At 42.6% G+C, this 19,179-nt stretch overlaps 1 protein-coding gene across 1 annotated transcript in view; it reads left to right on the top strand.

The window, feature by feature from the left end:
- LOC121535278 (GPI ethanolamine phosphate transferase 2-like) overlaps nt 1-18,979 on the top strand; it is a 128,628-nt gene extending 109,649 nt beyond the window's left edge. Inside the window, exons 11-14 of the mRNA XM_041842169.2 lie at nt 542-676; nt 884-1,058; nt 10,345-10,505; nt 17,763-18,979. Coding sequence (XP_041698103.2) covers nt 542-676; nt 884-1,058; nt 10,345-10,505; nt 17,763-17,985 — 694 coding nt within the window. The 3' untranslated portion in view covers nt 17,986-18,979. The remainder of the gene's footprint in view (nt 1-541; nt 677-883; nt 1,059-10,344; nt 10,506-17,762) is intronic.
- The last annotated feature ends 200 nt before the right edge of the window (nt 18,980-19,179 follow it).

Below are 19,179 nucleotides of genomic sequence, written 5' to 3'. Positions count from 1 at the left end.
CATTTCTGAAAACATGTTTTCATCTTGTTATTATGGGGTATTGTGTGTAGATGGGCGAGAAAAAAAATATATTTAATCCATTTTGAATTCAGGCTGTAACACAACAAAATGTGGAATAAGTCAAGGGGTATGAATACTCTCTGAAGGCACTGTATATATTATATCATATTTTTTGCAGCATTGGCAACAAGCTTTATTTTAATTTTTATTATTTATGAATATAGCGGAAATACTGCTATGTTGTAATGAAAAGTGTTGAGGTTTTTTATAAGGGCAACTGCAGATGCTTCCTTATTTTTAAAGTGTTGTGTTAGCAGTAGAAACTGGAGAAGAGCTAAAAAAAAAATTTACTGACAAAGCATGTTACATCAACAAAAGAAGACTCAAGAGAAAGTAAAACTAACTACATCTGAAAACTGGACCTGGGGCTAGTAACAGGCTCTTGGTTATTCAGATGGAGTGGCCAGCCCTTGGACACTCGCGTTCCTTGAACAATGTTCTCAACAGGCTAACCACTTCATCTCATCTCTTTTCTCCTCAGGGGGACGGTGAAGGCGCGCTTCGTGTACGTCTTCGTCCTGGGCATCCTCTTCACAGGCTCCAAGGACCTGCTGAGGTCCCAGGTCATCACAGCTGACGCCCGGCTGAAGAACAGGGGATTGTGGGAAATCTACAGGTTGGTACCCTACCCGGCAAGTAGCCTAGAGAATAGCAAGCAATCGGTAGGTGGCAATTTAGAATCCTGTTAGAAATGTTCGTCTGACATTCGTGTACATTGTTTTATTCAAACTTTATTGAACAATGCAAGTCAGTTTAGAATAAATCATTGTTCTTATTTACTCATATTACATAGTTATTGGACAATAAAGTAATCTTCTTACAGTGGTGTGGTTCTGTTGGTGGCCCTGTTGTTCCGGGCACACAACCTGCCGGTGCTATGCTGCTGCCTGCTGGTCCAGACCCTGATGGCCCAGTTCATCTGGAAGAAGCTCCACTACGACGCTGCCCAGACCACCATCATGCACTACTGGTTCGGACAAGCCTTCTTCTACTTCCAGGTAAGGGGCGGTTAGATTATATAGTATTCATTGTGGAGAATGTTACTTGTAACCTGGCTATGCCTGGCTATGACTTTTTCTTAAGAGGAAGAAAAAGTTAGTAGCCTTGGCTTGTGCGAGCCTTAACGGCTCATACAGGGTTTTTCACTAGCACTGGCTGTCGGCTATACAACCGATTACAGACTAATTTTCAGCCGGGTACTTTTTCCACTTAAATTAACTAGGCTACTTTTCAATTCGCTAGTCAGAAAAAAGTCTGCCGAAGGCCGGTCCCACTAGAATGAACGATATGCATCTTCTAGCGATCTAGTGATAGGAAAGGTGCCTGTCAGTGACAAAGTGAGCGATTACAGGGAGACACTGCTGGTTTGACAGTCTGCTGTCTGTCCCGCCTCTCTGTACCTGGGTGTGTGTTGTGTGAGCTGTGGTTGCAGTCAAATTTCTTTACACAGAGGGAGAGAGTATGAATTTGTACGTCCCATGTAATGTGGTAATAAGGAGTCGAAATCCACTTAGCCTATTGTTTCCTGGCACATTCATTTAGATTCTTTCTATGGCCTGCTGGCCCGGGGCCAATAGAAAATGTGTCGGTCGGGCTAGTGGATCTCCTCTGTCGGGCCAGTAACTTTTCAGCACACTTTTGCATTCCAATTCAACATTTATCTGCTCTGTCACAGTCTACCATTGAAAACCATTGAAGACTACACAGGTAAATGCCATGCTATTTGTATTTCAGCAATATGATTGGCCGTTCATTCATGCAGAACCACGCTCCTGCGAGTCATAACTTCTCGAGCACTTGAGCAGTACATGAGTTGATGCCTTCACACAGCACACGCGAGCTGTCCAGAGTTAAAAGAAGCACCCATCAATCTACTCGCTGAGCTTATTTATTTTAGGCAAAGTGAGTCACAAAAGTAAATCTTCAATAGTGAACACACTAGCAATATGCTGGCTACTGTTGATAGAAAGCTGCTTTAGCCATCTAGTGGTGGAGAGTCGACTCCAAAATAATGACTCCTTGCCTGTTGACTCCCAAGATTCAGTATTTTTGTAACGGAGGAGACTGAGTGGTTGCCGTAGGCTACTTCCGAGAACACGAACTCTTGCATCTTTCACAGCAAAGAAAGAGCGATGTAGTGAGGGAGAGAGGGTGGAGGGGCACAGCCAGGCATAGGTAGGCAGTTCGGCCACCAGGCAGACAGTCAGAACCGTGCATCGGTAATCAAAAGCTGTATCTTGCAATGTCTCGCAAGTTCGCTAAAGTAGGGGCTATCAATGAGTAGGCTATTCTACATGCGATAGACCAAAGACTGAACACACACTCAAATCTTTCATAGCGAATAGAAAGAGCAGGTGAGGCAGTGAGGGCCAATAGGCCACTGGCGTAGCGGAAACCCTGGCAGCCCCGCAAGGAGGGGGGACCCACGAACTCTGGGGGCCCATGCGCCCATCATCTCACACCTATGTCAAATACATTTTGACAGTAACACTCCTTTTAAAATTTCCACATGTAGCAAGCAAAGTGTTTGTGTTGTCCATTCTACATGGGTAGTAGGTGAGTCAGACAGACAGTATAGTTGTCATGCATCTAATTAGCCTATTTCTCAGCGACGCCAGCGGCAGCCTACCTCAGCCTCCTAATTTGTTATCAAGTTAAAAAAAGTTATCTAAATCAGGTCAGACTCGGAGGGAGAGTGAGTGCGTTGTTCAACATGGATAAACAAAAGGCAAGGCCAAGTGAAAAATGCAGCAAAAAAGCTTTATCTGATCAAGATCATGCCAAATTACCGAAGATAACCACATCAGCTAGCTATTCTCCCAGTCTCGACAGAGACCTTATTGCCCGGGCACGGTAATGACAGTGGCCTTGCTCCTCCTTCTTCCTCTTCTCAACAATAGTGACAGTTCCTCTAGTGAGAGTGCCGGCCCTCCTCCTCCTCCTCTCCCAGAAAACCCAGCTGACTAATGCTCTTGTGGCTGAATGGAAGAAAGTCCCCGCAGCATTGTTCCAACATCTAGTGTAAAACCTTCTCAGAAGAGTGGGGGCTGTTATAGCAGCAAAAGGGGACCAACTCCATATTAATGCCCATGATTTTGGATTGAGATGTTCGATGAGCAGGTGTCCACATACTTTTGGTCATGTAGTGTAGCTATAAATAGGCTAGCAGGCACAAACGTTCTATCCAAGCTGCGAGAGAGTGCAAAGACGGCTAAGGTAGGCTATAGGTCTACAGGACAGAATATATTCAAAACAATTATATTGGTTACTGATTAGTATGCTTTTGCACCGAAAATGCATTTTATAATCTACAATTTTTGAATTTCCCACTTTAATTACTGGACAAGAAAATACACTGAACAAAAATATGAACGCAACATGTAAAGTGTTGGTCCCATGTTTCATGAGCTGAAATAAAAGGTTATTCCTTTTCATGGTTTTGAATAAGAGTACTTTTTGAACTCTACAGATATTTTCTCTCCCACGCACTGGCCGCCTTTCATTCTAGCCTGAGCGCAAACCCTCATATTGGCTTTGTACTGAAATAAAATATCCCAGAAATGTTCCATAAGCACAAAAAGCTTAATTCTCTCAAATTATGTGTGCAAATTTGTTTACATCCCTGTTGGTGAGCATTTCTCCTTTGCCAAGATAATACATCCACCTGACAGGTGTGGCATGTAAGTAAGCTGATTAAACAGCATGATCATTACACAGGTGCACCTTTTGCTGGGGACAATGAAAGGCCACTCTAAAATGTCCAGTTTTGTCACACAACACAATACCACAGATGTCTCAAGTTTTGAGGGAGCATACAAGTGGCATGCTGACGGCAGGAATGTCCACCAGAGCTGTTGACAGAGAAATGAATGTTCATTTCTCTACCATAAGCCGTAGTTTTAGAGAATTTGGCAGTACATCCAACCAGCCTCACAACTGCAGACCACGTGTAACCATGCCAGCCAAGGACATCCAAATCCGGCTTCTTCACCTACGGGATCGTCTGAGACCAGCCACCCGGACAGCTGATGAAACTGAGTTTGCACAACCGAAGAATTTCTGCACAAACTGTTAAAAACCGTCTCAGGGAAGCTCATTTGCATGCTCGTCGTCCTCCCCAGAGTCTTGACCTGACTGCTGTTAACCGACTTCAGTGGGTAAATGCTCACCTTCTATGGCCACTGGCAAGCTGGAGAAGTGTGCTCTTCACGGATGAATCCCGGTTTCAACTCTACCGGGCAGATGGCAGCCAGTATGCCATCATGTGGGCGAGCGGTTTGGTGATGTCAACGTTGTGAACAGAGTGCCCCATGGTGGCCGTGGGGTTATGGTATAGGCAGGCATAAGCTATTGACAACGAAAACAATTGCCTTTTATCGATTGCAATTTGAATGCACAGAGATACCGTGATGAGATCTTGAGGCCCATTGTCATGCTATTCATCCGCTGCCATCACCTCATGTTTCAGCATGATAATGCCTTGCCCTATGTCATAAGGATCTGTACACAAATCCTGGAAGCTGAAAATGTCCCAGTTCTTCCATGGACTGCATACTCACCAGATTTGTCACCCATTGAGCATGTTTGGGATGCTCTGGATCGACAGCGTGTTCCAGTTCCCGCCAATATTCAGCAACTTCTCACAGCCATTGAAGAGGAGTGGGACAACATTCCACAGGCCACAATCAACAGCCTGATCAACTCTATGTGAAGGAGATGTGTTGCGCTGCATGAGGCAAATGGTGGCCACACCAGATACTGACTGGTTTTCTGATCCACGAATCTGTGACCAACAGATGCACATCTTTATTCCCAGTCATGTGAAATCCATAGATTAGGGCCTAATGAATTTATGTCAATTAACTGATTTCCTTATATGAACTGTAACTTAGTAAAATCTTTGAAATTGTTACGTTGCGTTTATATTTTTGTTCAGTGTACATTATTGCCGCCAGCCAGCATTTTAAATACAGTAGCAACATTGCGACACAGTAGGCCTTTAGCGTCGTGAAACATAAATGTTAGGCTTAACATGAGAAAATGACGACCAAATAAAAATAAACATGTATCCATTAAAGCAAAGCTATAGGCTACTTACAAGCATTAGCACCACATAATCTAATAGCCTATCGATAGGCATCCACTTAGACGTCGCAATTTCAGAACCATGGACAGCGATCGGTGGCTGACTCATGAGATTATTTTTTTGGGGGTGGGGGCAAACTCAGATTTTGTGGAGAGTCCAGAGAAACTGCGCTACGCCGGTGGCATAGGCTATTTCTTGGTCATCTGTATTTCGCAATGTCTTGCCTTGCAATACTTCATAAATTCACCAAAAGTATATTAAACTATAGATTAGGCTATCAGTGAGTATGGCTAAGCTATTCTACATTGTGCCAGTGAATTGAAGTTGAATAACGCCAAATGTGTCCGTTTAATTAGGCCTAAATGTGCAATAAAATGTATTGTGCCTATAGATAATTTAATGAAACCCTGGCTGTTGATGTCCTAGGCAATAGATCGCAAAGCAGGGCATCCCCGATTCCCCACTGAGCTAATCTTTTTAGAAATTGCAAGTTCACTTTCTCATCCAAGTGTTGCACATACTGTTCAGCAGCTCAAATCAGCAGGATGGGGGGCATTTTTATTAGGAGGAACGTCTACCATGGATCCCTAAAATAATGATTATGATCACACTTCCTCAATTTAAATATTATCGGGACACCTATACATTTGGCAGCCAAGCACGAGTTATCAGTGTAGCCTATTATCGTCTAGCCATGACGTTGAAATATCTTCACGCCTAGAAAAAATGTTTCCACTCCAGGCTTCTGTCATAAAAGTGAATTGAATAATTTAAAAAAGAATTACAGGGGACCGTTTGGAAAAAAATGAATTCAGTGCGAATTGTCCTCGGGAATAACGCACATGCTTGGATAGTAATTACATAACCAATGTCTCTAGTAATACTAATCTCGTACGAATAGGGCTTTACAACACGGCAAAGAATAGGCTTATTGGTGTAGAGATTGCGCCACAACATCCCATGGGATCTGTCAAGGCTGCGCACAGCAGAAATATCACTAAAATATTATAGTTCCTACATATCACCTTCTATATTCAATAGGCTTTTTATAAGTTGCAAATGGGCAGTATCATGTTCATGCCAGTCCTCCCTAGAACGCAAAATTAGTCTTTCTAGTTCCTAGTAGGACTCTGCAATAATTTTACATTTTAGTCATTTAGCAGACGCTCTTATCCAGAGCGACATACAGTTAGTGAGTGCATACATTTTCACACTGGCCCCCCGTGGGAAAACGAACCCACAAACCTGGTGTTGCAAGCGCCATGCTCTACCAACTGAGCTACAGGGGACGATAATGAGGTGGTGTGTGCACAGCTGTTTGTGTGTTTTGGGAGTCGAACAAGAGTCTACTCCAAAAATCCTGGATTCGTTCACCCCTATCGATATCTCTTTTGGAACTTCTGTCTCAATAAAGTGGCAGCATCCTATTTTCAAATCTTCTCAAAATGACATACTTTACAAACAAAAATGAATGCAATTAATACAATGCAATTCTAAAGAATAGAGTAATGACTTGCATTGCTAAATTATATTACTTTAGCTTTTTAATACAAATCATATTAACCAAATGTAGCCTATTAATAGCTGAATATAGAGAGAACACATGCCAACCTATAGGCCCTGCATGAGGGCAATGCATTTAAGAACTACACCATGTCTGTGCCAGTAGAAATTCTGTTTGGGCCAGTAGATTTTTGCCCAACTGAGCCAGTGAGAAAAAAAAGTTAACATTGGACCCTGCCTTGTTTCACATGCAGCCACGGAGTGGTGGCACATAGGCTATTTATTTGTTTTTATTTTTGATATAAAGTGCATCAGGACTTGCCAGACAGTGATTTTAAAGTGAGTGACTTGTCAGTAGCCTACCGAATTAGAGAGCTGTTCATGTGTCTCCCTAATTTGCAGATAAATTATGAGCACATTAGATGAAGATGGTGAATCCTCCTCACTGCAGGAACAGTAGGTAGGCTAGTGGAGTGGTAGCCTCACTCTGGTCCAAAATATGGATTCACCATCTTCATCTAATGTGTTCATAATTTATCTGTAAATAATCACCAAAAAGCCTACCAGTATGAAAATTAGGGAGACACATGAACAGCTCTCTAAATTTCGTTTTTCTAATGAGCAACAGAAAAACACACTTGCCAATTTATGTTTTCAATGGCTCTTTAAAGACATGCTTTGAAACTTTGGCGACTATTAAGTATTTTGCTGTGACATAGTATGCAATTTTCGGGGACCACTTTTGGCTCGTGAGAGCTACTTTCAGAACTACTATATATATAAATATTACTGTACTCCTAATATTCCGCAAATAGCATTAATATTTCCAATCGGGGAAAAAACAACTGCACTCACATTTGCGTACCGCGAGCGTGGCAACACAGATAAATAACAGAGCACATGGGAAAATAGAGCTTCTGATGTGATCAAGGCAAAAATAGCCTACATGAAAGTTTTGGTTAGTTACAATTGAAGTGTCCTGGCATCCGTTCAAAAGATTGTGACCGCCCTGGAGCTCTGTGCGAGAGCCGGGCAGATCAGCTCGATCAGACCGCGCAACTGAAATACGTTATTTCTGCCAATGAGAGGATTGCATTAAATATTCTGCAAAGGAATGCATGCTTATGATTGGACAAAACAGATTAATAGGAGCTTCATGTCAAATTGAATGTCCATTAGTCTCACGTGGAATTCTCGTCTTGTCACATTTTCGTCAACTAAAATGAAAACGTATTTGTTAGTTTTCTTTTTTTCATGGCATCTCATTTCGTTATTGTTATTAGTTTTCGTAAGGAAAAAGAAGTTGTCGACAAATATTTGGTTAGTCTCAATAAAACTGTAACCCAGTCCTACTGTAGGCCGAGCTGGACAGCCCAATGTCCTAAGACTCCGATTGTAGCCGGTCCATGGTCGGCTATGTGGAACCTTTGAACATACAGTGACTTCAGAAATTAATCACACCCCTTGACTTTTACGCATTTTTTTGTTTTACAAGGTGGGATTAAAATTGATTTAATTGTCATTTTTTGGTCAACGATCTACACCAAATACTCTGTAATGTCAAAGTGGAAGAAAAATTCTTAAAAAACTAATATATCTTTATTACATAAGTATTCAACCCCCTGAGTCGATACATGTTAGAATCACCTTTGACAGCTATTACAGCTGTGAGTCTTTCTGGGTAAGTCTCTAAGGGTTTTGCACACCTGGATTGTACAATATTTGCACAATCTTTTTTGAATTCTTCAAGATCTGTCAAGTTGATTTTTGATCATTGCTAGACAGCCATTTTCAAGTCTTGCCATAGATTTTCAAGCCGATTTAATTCAAAACTATAACTAGGCCACTCAGGAACATTCAATGTCATCTTGGTAAACAACTCCAGTGTGTATTTGGCCTTGTGTTTTAGGTTATTGTCCTGCTGAAGGTGAATTCATCTCCCAATGTCTGGTGGAAACCAGACTGAATCAGGTTTATCTCCAGGATTTTTTTTATCCAGAAAAACTCCCCAGTTCTTAACGATTACAAGCATACCCATAACATGACGCAGCCACCACTATACTTGAAAATATAGAGAGTGGTACTCAATAATGTGTTGTGTTGGATTTACCCCAAACATAACACTTTGTATTTAGGATATAAAGTTAATTTCATTACCAAATTTTTTGCAGATTTACTTAAGTGCCTTATTGCAAACAGGATGCATGTTTTGGAATATTTTTATTCTGTACAGGTTTCCTTATTTTCACTCTGTCAATTAGGTTAGTATTGTGGACTAACTACAATGTTGTTGATCCATCCTCAGTTTTCTCCTATCACAGCCATTAAACTATTTAACTGTTTTAAAATCACCATTGGCCTAATGGTGAAATCCCTGAGTGGTTTCCTTCCTCTCCGGCAACTGAGTTAGGAAGGACGCCTGTATCCTTCTAATGACTTGGTGTATTGATACACTATCCAAAGTGTAACTAATAACTTCACCATGCTCAAAGGGATATTCAATGTCTGCTTTTTTTATTTTTACAAATTTACCAACAACAGGTGCGCTTCTTTGCGATGTATTGGAAAACATCCCTGGTCTTTTTTGGTAGAATCTGTGTTTGAAAGTCACTGCTCGACTGAGGGACCTTACCAATAATTGTATCTGCGGGCTACAGAGATGAGGTAGTCATTCAAAAATCATACACTACTTTTGCAAAGTGAGTCCATGCAACTTATTATGTGACTTGTTAAGCGCATTTTTACTCCTAAACTTATTTAGGCTTGCCATAACAAAGGGGTTGAATACTTATTGACTCAAGACATTTCAGCTTTTCATTTTTAATTAATTTGTAAACAATTATAAAACAATTCAACTTTTACATTATGGGGTATTGTGTGTTGGCTGGTGACACAAAATCTCAATTTATTAAATTTAGCGTCTGCTAAATGATGTAAATGTAAAATGTAGGCTGTAACACAGCAAAATGTGGAAAAAGTAAACGGGTGTGAATACTTTCTGAAGGCACTGTACATGATCCACTCAAATATGGTGTTGGGTTTGTCCGTTGGAGGGTGGCGTTGTCATGCTCTTTGACAGAACGGGCCCTTTCACACACACACATACACATCCAGGCGAGAGAGAGGGGAGCTAGTGGCCTTCATCAGCCAGTGAATTAATTCAGCTCCCACTGCAGTCGCCGAGAGCTCTTCTATCACATCTGTGTCACTCCTGAGCCCTCGTCAGGAAATGGAAATAGAAAGGAGAATGAGAGACTGGGCCAAAGAGAGTAGGGAGGAGGAGATATTAGGTGGAGGGGAAGGGAGTTTTCACCCAGTCACTGCAACCCTTACAAGGCCAGAGAGGTGACAGACAGCGAGCTCTGAATAGCTAGCTACCTGCGAAGTGAAGGAGCATGCAGGAGACTGACACATTTTATTCACATCAGCTTTTGACTTCTTTCAAAAGTTAATATTGAGTGTATTGTGCAATCTTCATATATTAATTTACCCAAGGTTAAGTCAGGTGCAGTTAGCGAGGTTAGCTAACTTAGTTTGCCACGTTACCTAACTAAGTATTTATGTACTTTAGCTAACTAAGCTCCTTAAGCGACATTACTTTGCTACTTTGTCTACTTAGTTACTAAGGTTAGTTGTGAAAATGAAGCTTAATAAAACGTACGTCTTCTGTTTGGCTGTTGTTTGTCTGTCTGTAGGGGAACTCCAACAGCATAGCCACGGTGGACATCTCGGTGGGCTTCGTGGGACTGGAGAGCTACGTAGAAGCCCCGGCTGTCTTCCTCACTGTCCTCAGCACGTACGCCGGGCCGCTGCTCTGGGCTGCCCACCTCGTCTGCTACCTCAGCTCAGAGAAAAGGTCAGATACTGTACACCAGCGAGTGTCATTAGTGATGATTCATTCATTCAGAAGTTAATTCATTCCGACCTACACTGATTCACAACAGCCCGGGAACCAGCTAACCATGTGTTTATCTTGGTAATCTTGTGTTTGTCTTACTGTAGCAGACTGATGATAAAGTAGAAGATTTGGCAAGATTTTTCAAATGACTTATTATTCCAGTATAACGTGGAAAGCCTTGAAATTGATGATTTAGGATGTCCATATACTCACAACATTGATTATCCCAAAAACAAGAGGCTGGCGAAACAGTCCAGTTATGGAATTTTAATTAATTCATGGAAATTGAATTGAGCACGACCATACCGGACAGAGGACACTATATATTCCTCCCGTCTAGCATGAAACTGCAGTGTGTAAATATTGGGACATGATCATAATGTGATGATGACGATGTCTTGGCCACGTGCCAATTTATTATGGAATCAAAACAGCAGCGCAGCTAGCTACCCCTGGATGTTATTTGTCAAAGATGAAAGAGATTGTTTGGAACATTTTGTACAACGTTTTAATGCTTGCGCCTCTAATTGATTGTCTCATTAATTCATACGATTCCGGCAAAAGGTTAGTCACCTAGATCACAATTCAAAGAGCATACAGTATGAAAAATGTATGCACTCACTAACTGTAAGTCGCTCTGGATAAGAGCGTCTGCTAAATGACTAAAATGTAAAAATGTAAATAACTTAAAATTAAAATATTATTAATAAATGAGCAAAGTGTGCTACCCCGCATCTTGAATGTATAGACAATACACTATGCATCACAGATTGTGTGTTAAAGAGCACTGTAAGCTAAGTTATGGAATGGAAAAAAGGGATGGGATGCAGATGAAATCAAAGAGCTGTTTGTGGGTGGAAGTTGTTTTTCATCATTAAGCTCCTCTAAGCCTCTTTGTTACTGGCATCTAATTCCAATTAGGGTGAGTGATAACTAGCTCCATACTGCAATCAAAGTAGAGCGTAAAGCCCAGTCCAACATGGGGGCCTCCTTCTCTCAACACACATCAGCGTTTCAATAATTGATGAAAACGATGGCTGCAAGAGGTGTGAATTCTTTCTTAAGGCACTGTATGTCCGTGTAAAATCTGTGCAGACTGCACCCAATTGGAAAATAGATTGTGCAAACACATTGCCAGGGCTGTGTTTCTGAGTGTCAAAAGGGGCCAATTCTCGAAAGATCAGTAAATTCAACTTCTTTAGCTCCAGAGATCTAGAGGTGGTATCCCTTAACGCACATGCTGTATCCCACACTCCTTTACAGGCAGTCATCCCTCTTTAATCCTGCTCCCTGGAGGATAGGGTCAGGATAGAGGGAGTGCACCAGATGAATACTAAAGCCAGCCCAAGAGGAGGACAGGAAGTAAAGGGAGAGGGTGTGGGACAGGCGTGAAAGCGCATTACTAATGCCTGATCTTATTTCCAAAGAGGGGATGCCCTTCAATTACTACCTCTTCAGGTAGCTAGAGACCTTTGCCTAGGACATGACATTAACACTAGAACTGCCATAGGCCAACAGCCACTGACTTTGAGGAAAAAAATCTGAATCCCTTGATTAATTACATATCTGATTCATCCGACCCCATGTATGAGTAATGTGGTCTGTTCTGCATCCCAACAACATTTTATGATTAATTTTTTCTGGTTTTCTATACCAGCTGTGTACTGTATGTCTTGGCGGACAGAAGACACAGCTGAGGACACACATTCCCAATGCAGTCAACGCTATAGAACATAGTAAAAATAAAGAAAAACTCTTGAACAAGTACAGTGGGGAGAACAAGTATTTGATACACTGACGATTTTGCAGGTTTTCCTACTTACAAAGCATGTAGAGGTCTGTAATTTTTATCATAGGTACACTTCAACTGTGAGAGACGGAATCTAAAACAAAAATCCAGAAAATCACATTGTATGATTTTTAAGTAATTAATTTGCATTTTATTGCATGACATAAGTATTTGATCACCTACCAACCAGTAAGAATTCCGGCTCTCACAGACCTGTTAGTTTTTCTTTAAGAAGCCCTCCTGTTCTCCACTCATTACCTGTATTAACTGCACCTGTTTGAACTCGTTACCTGTATAAAAGACACCTGTCCACACACTCAATCAAACAGACTCCAACCTCTCCACAATGGCCAAGACCAGAGAGCTGTGTAAGGACATCAGGGATACAGTTGTAGACCTGCACAAGGCTGGGATGGGCTACAGGACAACAGGCAAGCAGCTTGGTGAGAAGGCAACAACTGTTGGCGCAATTATTAGAAAATGGAAGAAGTTCAAGATGACGGTCAATCACTCTCTGTCTGGGGCTCCATGCAAGATCTCACCTCGTGGGGCATAAATGATCATGAGGAAGGTGAGGGATCAGCCCAGAACTACAAGGCAGGACCTGGTCAATGACCTGAAGAGAGCTGGGACCACAGTCTCAAAGAAAACCATTAGTAACACACTACGCCGTCATGGATTCAAATCCTGCAGCGCACGCAAGGTCCCCCTGCTCAAGCCAGCGCATGTCCAGGCCAATGACCATCTGGATGATCCAGAGGAGGAATGGGAGAAGGTCATGTGGTCTGATGAGACAAAAATAGAGCTTTTTGGTCTAAACTCCACTCGCCGTGTTTGGAGGAAGAAGAAGGATGAGTACAACCCCAAGAACACCATCCCAACCGTGAAGCATGGAGGTGGAAACATCATTCTTTGGGGATGCTTTTCTGCAAAGGGGACAGGACGACTGCACCGTATTGAGGGGAGGATGGATGGGGCCATGTATCGTGAGATCTTGGCCAACAACGTCCTTCCCTCAGTAAGAGCATTGAAGATGGAGTCGTGGCTGGGTCTTCCAGCATGACAACGACCCCGAAACACACAGCCAGGGCAACTAAGGAGTGGCTCCGTAAGAAGCATCTCAAGGTCCTGGAGTGGCCTAGCCAGTCTCCAGACCTGAACCCAATAGAAAATCTTTGGAGGGAGCTGATAGTCCGTATTGCCCAGCGACAGCCCCGAAACCTGAAGGATCTGGAGAAGTTCTGTATGGTGGAGTGGGCCAAAATCCCTGCTGCAGTGTGTGCATACCTGGTCAAGACCTACAGGAAATGTATGATCTCTGTAATTGCAAACAAAGGTTTCTGTACCAAATATTAAGTTCTGCTTTTCTGATGTATCAAATACTTATGTCATGCAATAAAATGCAAATTAATTACTTAAAAATCATACAATGTGATTTTCTGGATTTTAGATTCCGTCTCTCACAGTTTAAGTGTACCTATGATAAAAATTACAGACCTCTACATGCTTTGTAAGTAGGAAAACCTGCAAAATCGGCAGTGTATCAAATACTTGTTCTCCCCACTGTATATATACACTACCGGTCAAAAGTTTTAGAACACCTACTCATTGAAGGGTTTTTCTTTATTTTTACTATTTTTGACATTGTAGAATAATAGTGAAGACATCAAAACTATGAAATAACACATATGGAATCATGTAGTAACCAAAAAAGTGTGAAACAAATCAAAATATATGTTATATTTTAGATTCTTCAAAGTAGCCACCCTTTGCCTTGATGACAGCTTTGCACACTCTTGGCATTCTCTCAACCAGCTTCATGAGGAATGCTTTTCTAACAGTCTTGAAGGAGTTCCCACATATGCTGACTGCTTTTCCTTCACTCTGCGGTCCAACTCATCCCAAACCATCTCAATTGGGTTGAGGTCGGGTGATTGTGGAGGCCAGGTCGTCTGATGCGGCACTCCATCGCTCTCCTTGGTCAAATAGCCCTTAAAAAGCCTGGAGGTGTGTTTTTGGTCATTGTCCTGTTGAAAAACAAATGATAGTCCCACTAAGCGCAAACCAGATGGGATGGCGTATCGCTGCAGAATGCTGTGGTAGCTATGCTGGTTAAGTGTGCCTTGAATTCTAAATAAATCACTGACAGTGTCACCAGCAAAGCACCCCGACACCATAACACATCCTCCTCCATGATTCACGGTGGGAACCACACATGCGGAGATCATCTGTTCACCTACTCAGCGTCTCATAAAGACACGGCGGTTGGAACCAAAAATCTCTAATTTGGACTCATCAGACCAAAGGACAGATTTCCACCGGTCCAATGTCCGTTGCTCGTTTTTCTTGGCCCAAGCAAGTCTCTTCTTCTTATTTGTGTCCTTTTAGTAGTGGAGGTAACTCTGGGTCTTCCTTTCCTGTGGCGGTCCTCATGAGAGCCAGTTTCATCATAGCGCTTAATGTTTTTTTCGACTGACCTTCATGTCTGAAAGTAATGAAGGAATGTCGTTTCTCTTTGCTTATTTGAGCTGTTCTTGCCATAATATGGACTTGGTCTTTTACCAAATAGGGCTATCTTCTGTATAACACCCCTACTTTGTCACAACACCACTGATTGGCTCAAACGCATTAAGAAGGAAAGAAATTACACAAATGAACTTTTAACAAGGCACACCTGTTAATTGAAATGCATTCCAGGTGACTACCTCATGAAGCTGGTTCAGAGAATGCCAAGAGTGTGCAAAGCTGTCATCAAGGCAAAGGGTGGCTACCAAAACTATATTTTGATTTGTTTAACACTTTTGGTTACTACACAATTCCATATGTGTTATTTAATAGTTTTGATGTTTTCACTATTATTCTCCAATGTAGAAAATAGTAAAAAATAAATAAAAATCTTTGAATGAGTAGGTGTGTCCAAACTTTTGACTGGTACTGTATATACAACACAACATTGCTGTTAGTGTTAGAGACCACATATTACTTAAATCCCGCAGGGACTGATTCTTGGTCCACTTTTCCTTATACATGGCTGTACTGGTATTACCGGTGTTCCATGGGGATCGATTGTTGCTCCACTTCTTTCCTAATACATGGCTCCCACTAAGCAAAATAATTTCTGAACATTGTGCCGACTTCCACGCCTATGCAGATGACACACAGTTTAAAATGTATTTAGTACTTGATAATGTTTAGGTTCTAAACCCATTGATTAGCTGTTCATCTAGCATTGTCATTGTCAGAGTAGATGCTACAAATGTCAATGTTAGTTGATATAAAACGATATGGTTTTTGAACTAAAGAGGTTTGAGATAAAACATCAGCCAGTGCAGTTCCAGACTTGTTTTAAAACTTTTCCTCTTCCAAAAAATGCAACGGTGTTTGTGCGTGCGCTATGTGCATTGATCATGGTTTGTGAGAGAGAGAGACAGACACTTTCAGTGTGTGTCGCTGAGTACAGTCATTTATGTTGGCACCTACAGGGAGGCTTGTGTAGGGACTCTCACTGATTATGCGAACACACACGGAAACAATCCCACACACACCTTTTGATTCAACACCTACCCTAAATTGCACTACTGAAAAAGAGCGCCACCATGTGGCTCGAGGACTGGCCTGGGTGTGTGAATGGATGCCCGTCGTTGCATCGGTCTTGGTGGTATGCTCTAACTCTGGCAGCTGCTGGGCGGACTGGTACATTGGGGGCCGCATGGTTTGCTGGAGTGCAGGGTGCTGCGGAGCTGTCTGGACGTACTTGAGTCCTGGTGAATATGTGTGCCTGACATGCCGAGGAGCTGGCGAGAGCACTGGCTGAAGAACCTCTTGGGGTGCTTGTGACCACTGGACATGCTGGAGTCCGGGTGGCAGCTGAATTGGCTGGCGGGCCGGTCGCCACTTGACACGTGTGAGTGGTGAATGGACCAGTGGCCGTGGCACCCAAGCCGTTCAAGGCTGCTGCACTGCCTGGTACACAGGATACAGTTGGTCAATCCTGTGGTACTCAGGGACTAGAGGTGCAGGCCAGGTGTTGGGGTGCTGCCAGTAACCAGGCGGAGGTTGTGGAGCTGGTGAGTGCTGGACTGTAGCAATGTTGCGGTAGGAGGACAGTATCCACATGGGGGGCCTCTTCATGGCCTCGATCTGCTGGACACCCCAGTCCTTCTGTTGACGCCGGCTTGTGCGCCTGGTCTGGGGCATGGCATGCGGCATGAACTGCATCCTGTCACTAATGGTCCGGCTCGAAGGAGCATGATAAAGAGCGCCACCATGTGGTGGTCTCCGATAGAGGTGCCGGTTTAGATATACTGTAGGTGTCCCAGTAAGAAGAAAGAAATGACCAGTAGGACACAGGGATACAATTCACACTTTATTGCCACACTGAAGACAGGCAGACACTCACAGCAAACAGGAAGTGGACTAGATGGAAGTGTTGTAGTGATAGTGTTCAGGAGATGGACTGTAAGGGTTTTCTACAACTACCACCCACTGCTTCAGTGCAGCAGTTATCCCTGTTTGGGAGGGATAACTTCCTCCCCCAGAGCTTTGCGATTACCTGGCTGCAGTATCCCATTCTGAATATGGAATGAGCTGTGGCTCTATACAGACGTAGGAGCTTTCGGATGCTGTGTGTAAATGGGTGTATATGTTTGTGCGTGTGTGTGTGTGGGTGAAGGTTTGTGCACGTGTACTTGTGTGAACATGTGTACTTGTGTGAAAGAGAACGAATGTTGAAAAAAGAGTGTGAGGAGACAGTGTGTGCAAGCAGCTTGTACACACTTCTCTGTATTTCCGATTGTTTTGAAAGAGAAATGAACAAAGACTGTGGGAAGCCCTTTGAAGAGTGTGCAACTTGTTCTCCTACCATTTCTGCCTTTCATTTGAATTGAAAGGCTGTCGTTGAAGGGCATATCCTATACTTCCTACATGCGCTGGCATCAATCCAGCCCTATCTGAATAGACAATGAGATCACGTTCTTTTCAGAGGTACTAAGGCAACCTTCATGTAGGAGTCGATGGTAGGCTAACGCAACCGTAAGCATTGAGACAGACAAGATACAAGTCCTCAGGAAGAAATGCTGATTGAAAGCATGTGCCTCAAAGCTGAGAGAATTGCAATATGCTCTGTCTATGAGTCCAGGCCTGGGTTCAATAGCATTTGTTTTCTATCAAGTACTTTAGATGTGGAGGTTAAATGTACACATGATATTCAAATGTGACCTATGAGATGCAAACCTCCAATTCTGTGATGTCCCATGCAGTATTTATTTATTTTTGTCAGGTGCACATTTGTTGTTTTGACTGCTCGTGGCATCTGTTTTTCCATTGTTCTGACAACCAAATAAGATGCTAATCAATTTATCTCCCTTCTCTCCCATTGTATCTCTTCACCCTCCCATATCCCCCTCTATCTCTCCTCTTCTCTCCAGGAGTTCAGTGGCGGTCGGCCATGGTTGCTACTGCTTGGCCCTGTTGCGCTCCGTACCTGCAGTAGCCTACGTGGTGCTGGTCACGGCCCTGCGCTACCACCTCTACATCTGGAGCGTCTTCTCGCCCAAGCTGCTGTATGAGTCCATGCACACGCTGCTCACCGCCGCTATTTGCCTCTTCTTCACCACCATGGAGCAGAGCCGCAGCTCCAGCAGGCCCTAGGGACCTCACGTCTCCGAGGGCTCTCAGCTTCCAGGAAGAGGGGTTAAGGAGAAGGGCCAAAGGGCAAAGACTATGATAATGGGTGGTCCTGATACTGTCCTCGTTGACTTCTGGATGCCCTACTACACCGCGAAGGAGTAGGTGTGAATGTGTACTGTCCCCTGCACTGGAGTTCTAGGACTGCGGCATTCACCATTTGGAAAGCAATATATTTTCTCTATGGACTAAAACAAAACTTATTTAGTAAGATTATGATATTTTGATGGGTTGGTGGGTTCTACTGAAGTCTGTTGTGGTGTTTATTGAGCAGGGCTGAACATGAAAGGTAAATGAGTGAATTATTTAATTTAAATGTGTCAAAAGCGTAATTGTGAAGGTATACTGTAAGTCCCTTGAAATTGGATTTGTATTCATTAATTTTTTCATGTGTTATTGTTTGTTTTGTTTCCGTAGAGTAGTAAGTGCTTCTATTGACCATCGTCTCTCTGTAGTGCTTTATGCCAGTTGCATTATACTGTATTTCCAATAGTCCTCCATGCACTTCAATCAATACAGTGACCACATTATCAGCACAGGGACTTTGTCGATATGCTTTCCAGCCGGCTCTTTAATTAACTGAGTTTAATGGATTCCCTTTGTAGATTATATATAGATGTGCTCCATGCTGATAGCAAGCCATAGTTTCCTCCCACTTTCTGCCATAGGGTACACAGTAGGTCTTCATACCCTAAAGTAATATGCATACTTTTAGGCATATATGTATATATACTTTTTTTTACTCTGGAGGAATATATTGAAATGCAGTCAATGCTTTGTTAATACAGTGGATTATTACTAATATACAGATGAGAATTGATTCACTGGGTGAATGCCGTTAATCAAAAGAGAATTTTGATTCACCTGCTGTGTGGGGACAAAGGTTAATTGTTGTTGGGTTACAGTGATACAGTGGCTTGCGAAAGTATTCATCCCCCCTTGGCATTTTTCCTATTTTGTTGCCTTACAACCTGGAATTAAAATGGATTGTTGGGGGGTTTGTATCATTTGAAGATGCAAAATATTTTTTATTGTGAAACAAACAAGAAATAAGGCAAAAACAACAGAAAACTTGAGTATGCATAACTATTCAAACCCCCCCTCCAAAGTCAATACTTTGCAGAGCCACCTTTTGCAGCAATTACAGCTGCAAGTCTC

Source organism: Coregonus clupeaformis, chromosome 2, assembly GCF_020615455.1.
Source record: "Coregonus clupeaformis isolate EN_2021a chromosome 2, ASM2061545v1, whole genome shotgun sequence".
Classification (NCBI taxonomy): Eukaryota; Metazoa; Chordata; class Actinopteri; order Salmoniformes; family Salmonidae; genus Coregonus; species Coregonus clupeaformis.
The sequence above is the reverse complement of the archived record's forward strand: the minus strand, read 5'-3'. Positions and strand labels throughout refer to the sequence as shown.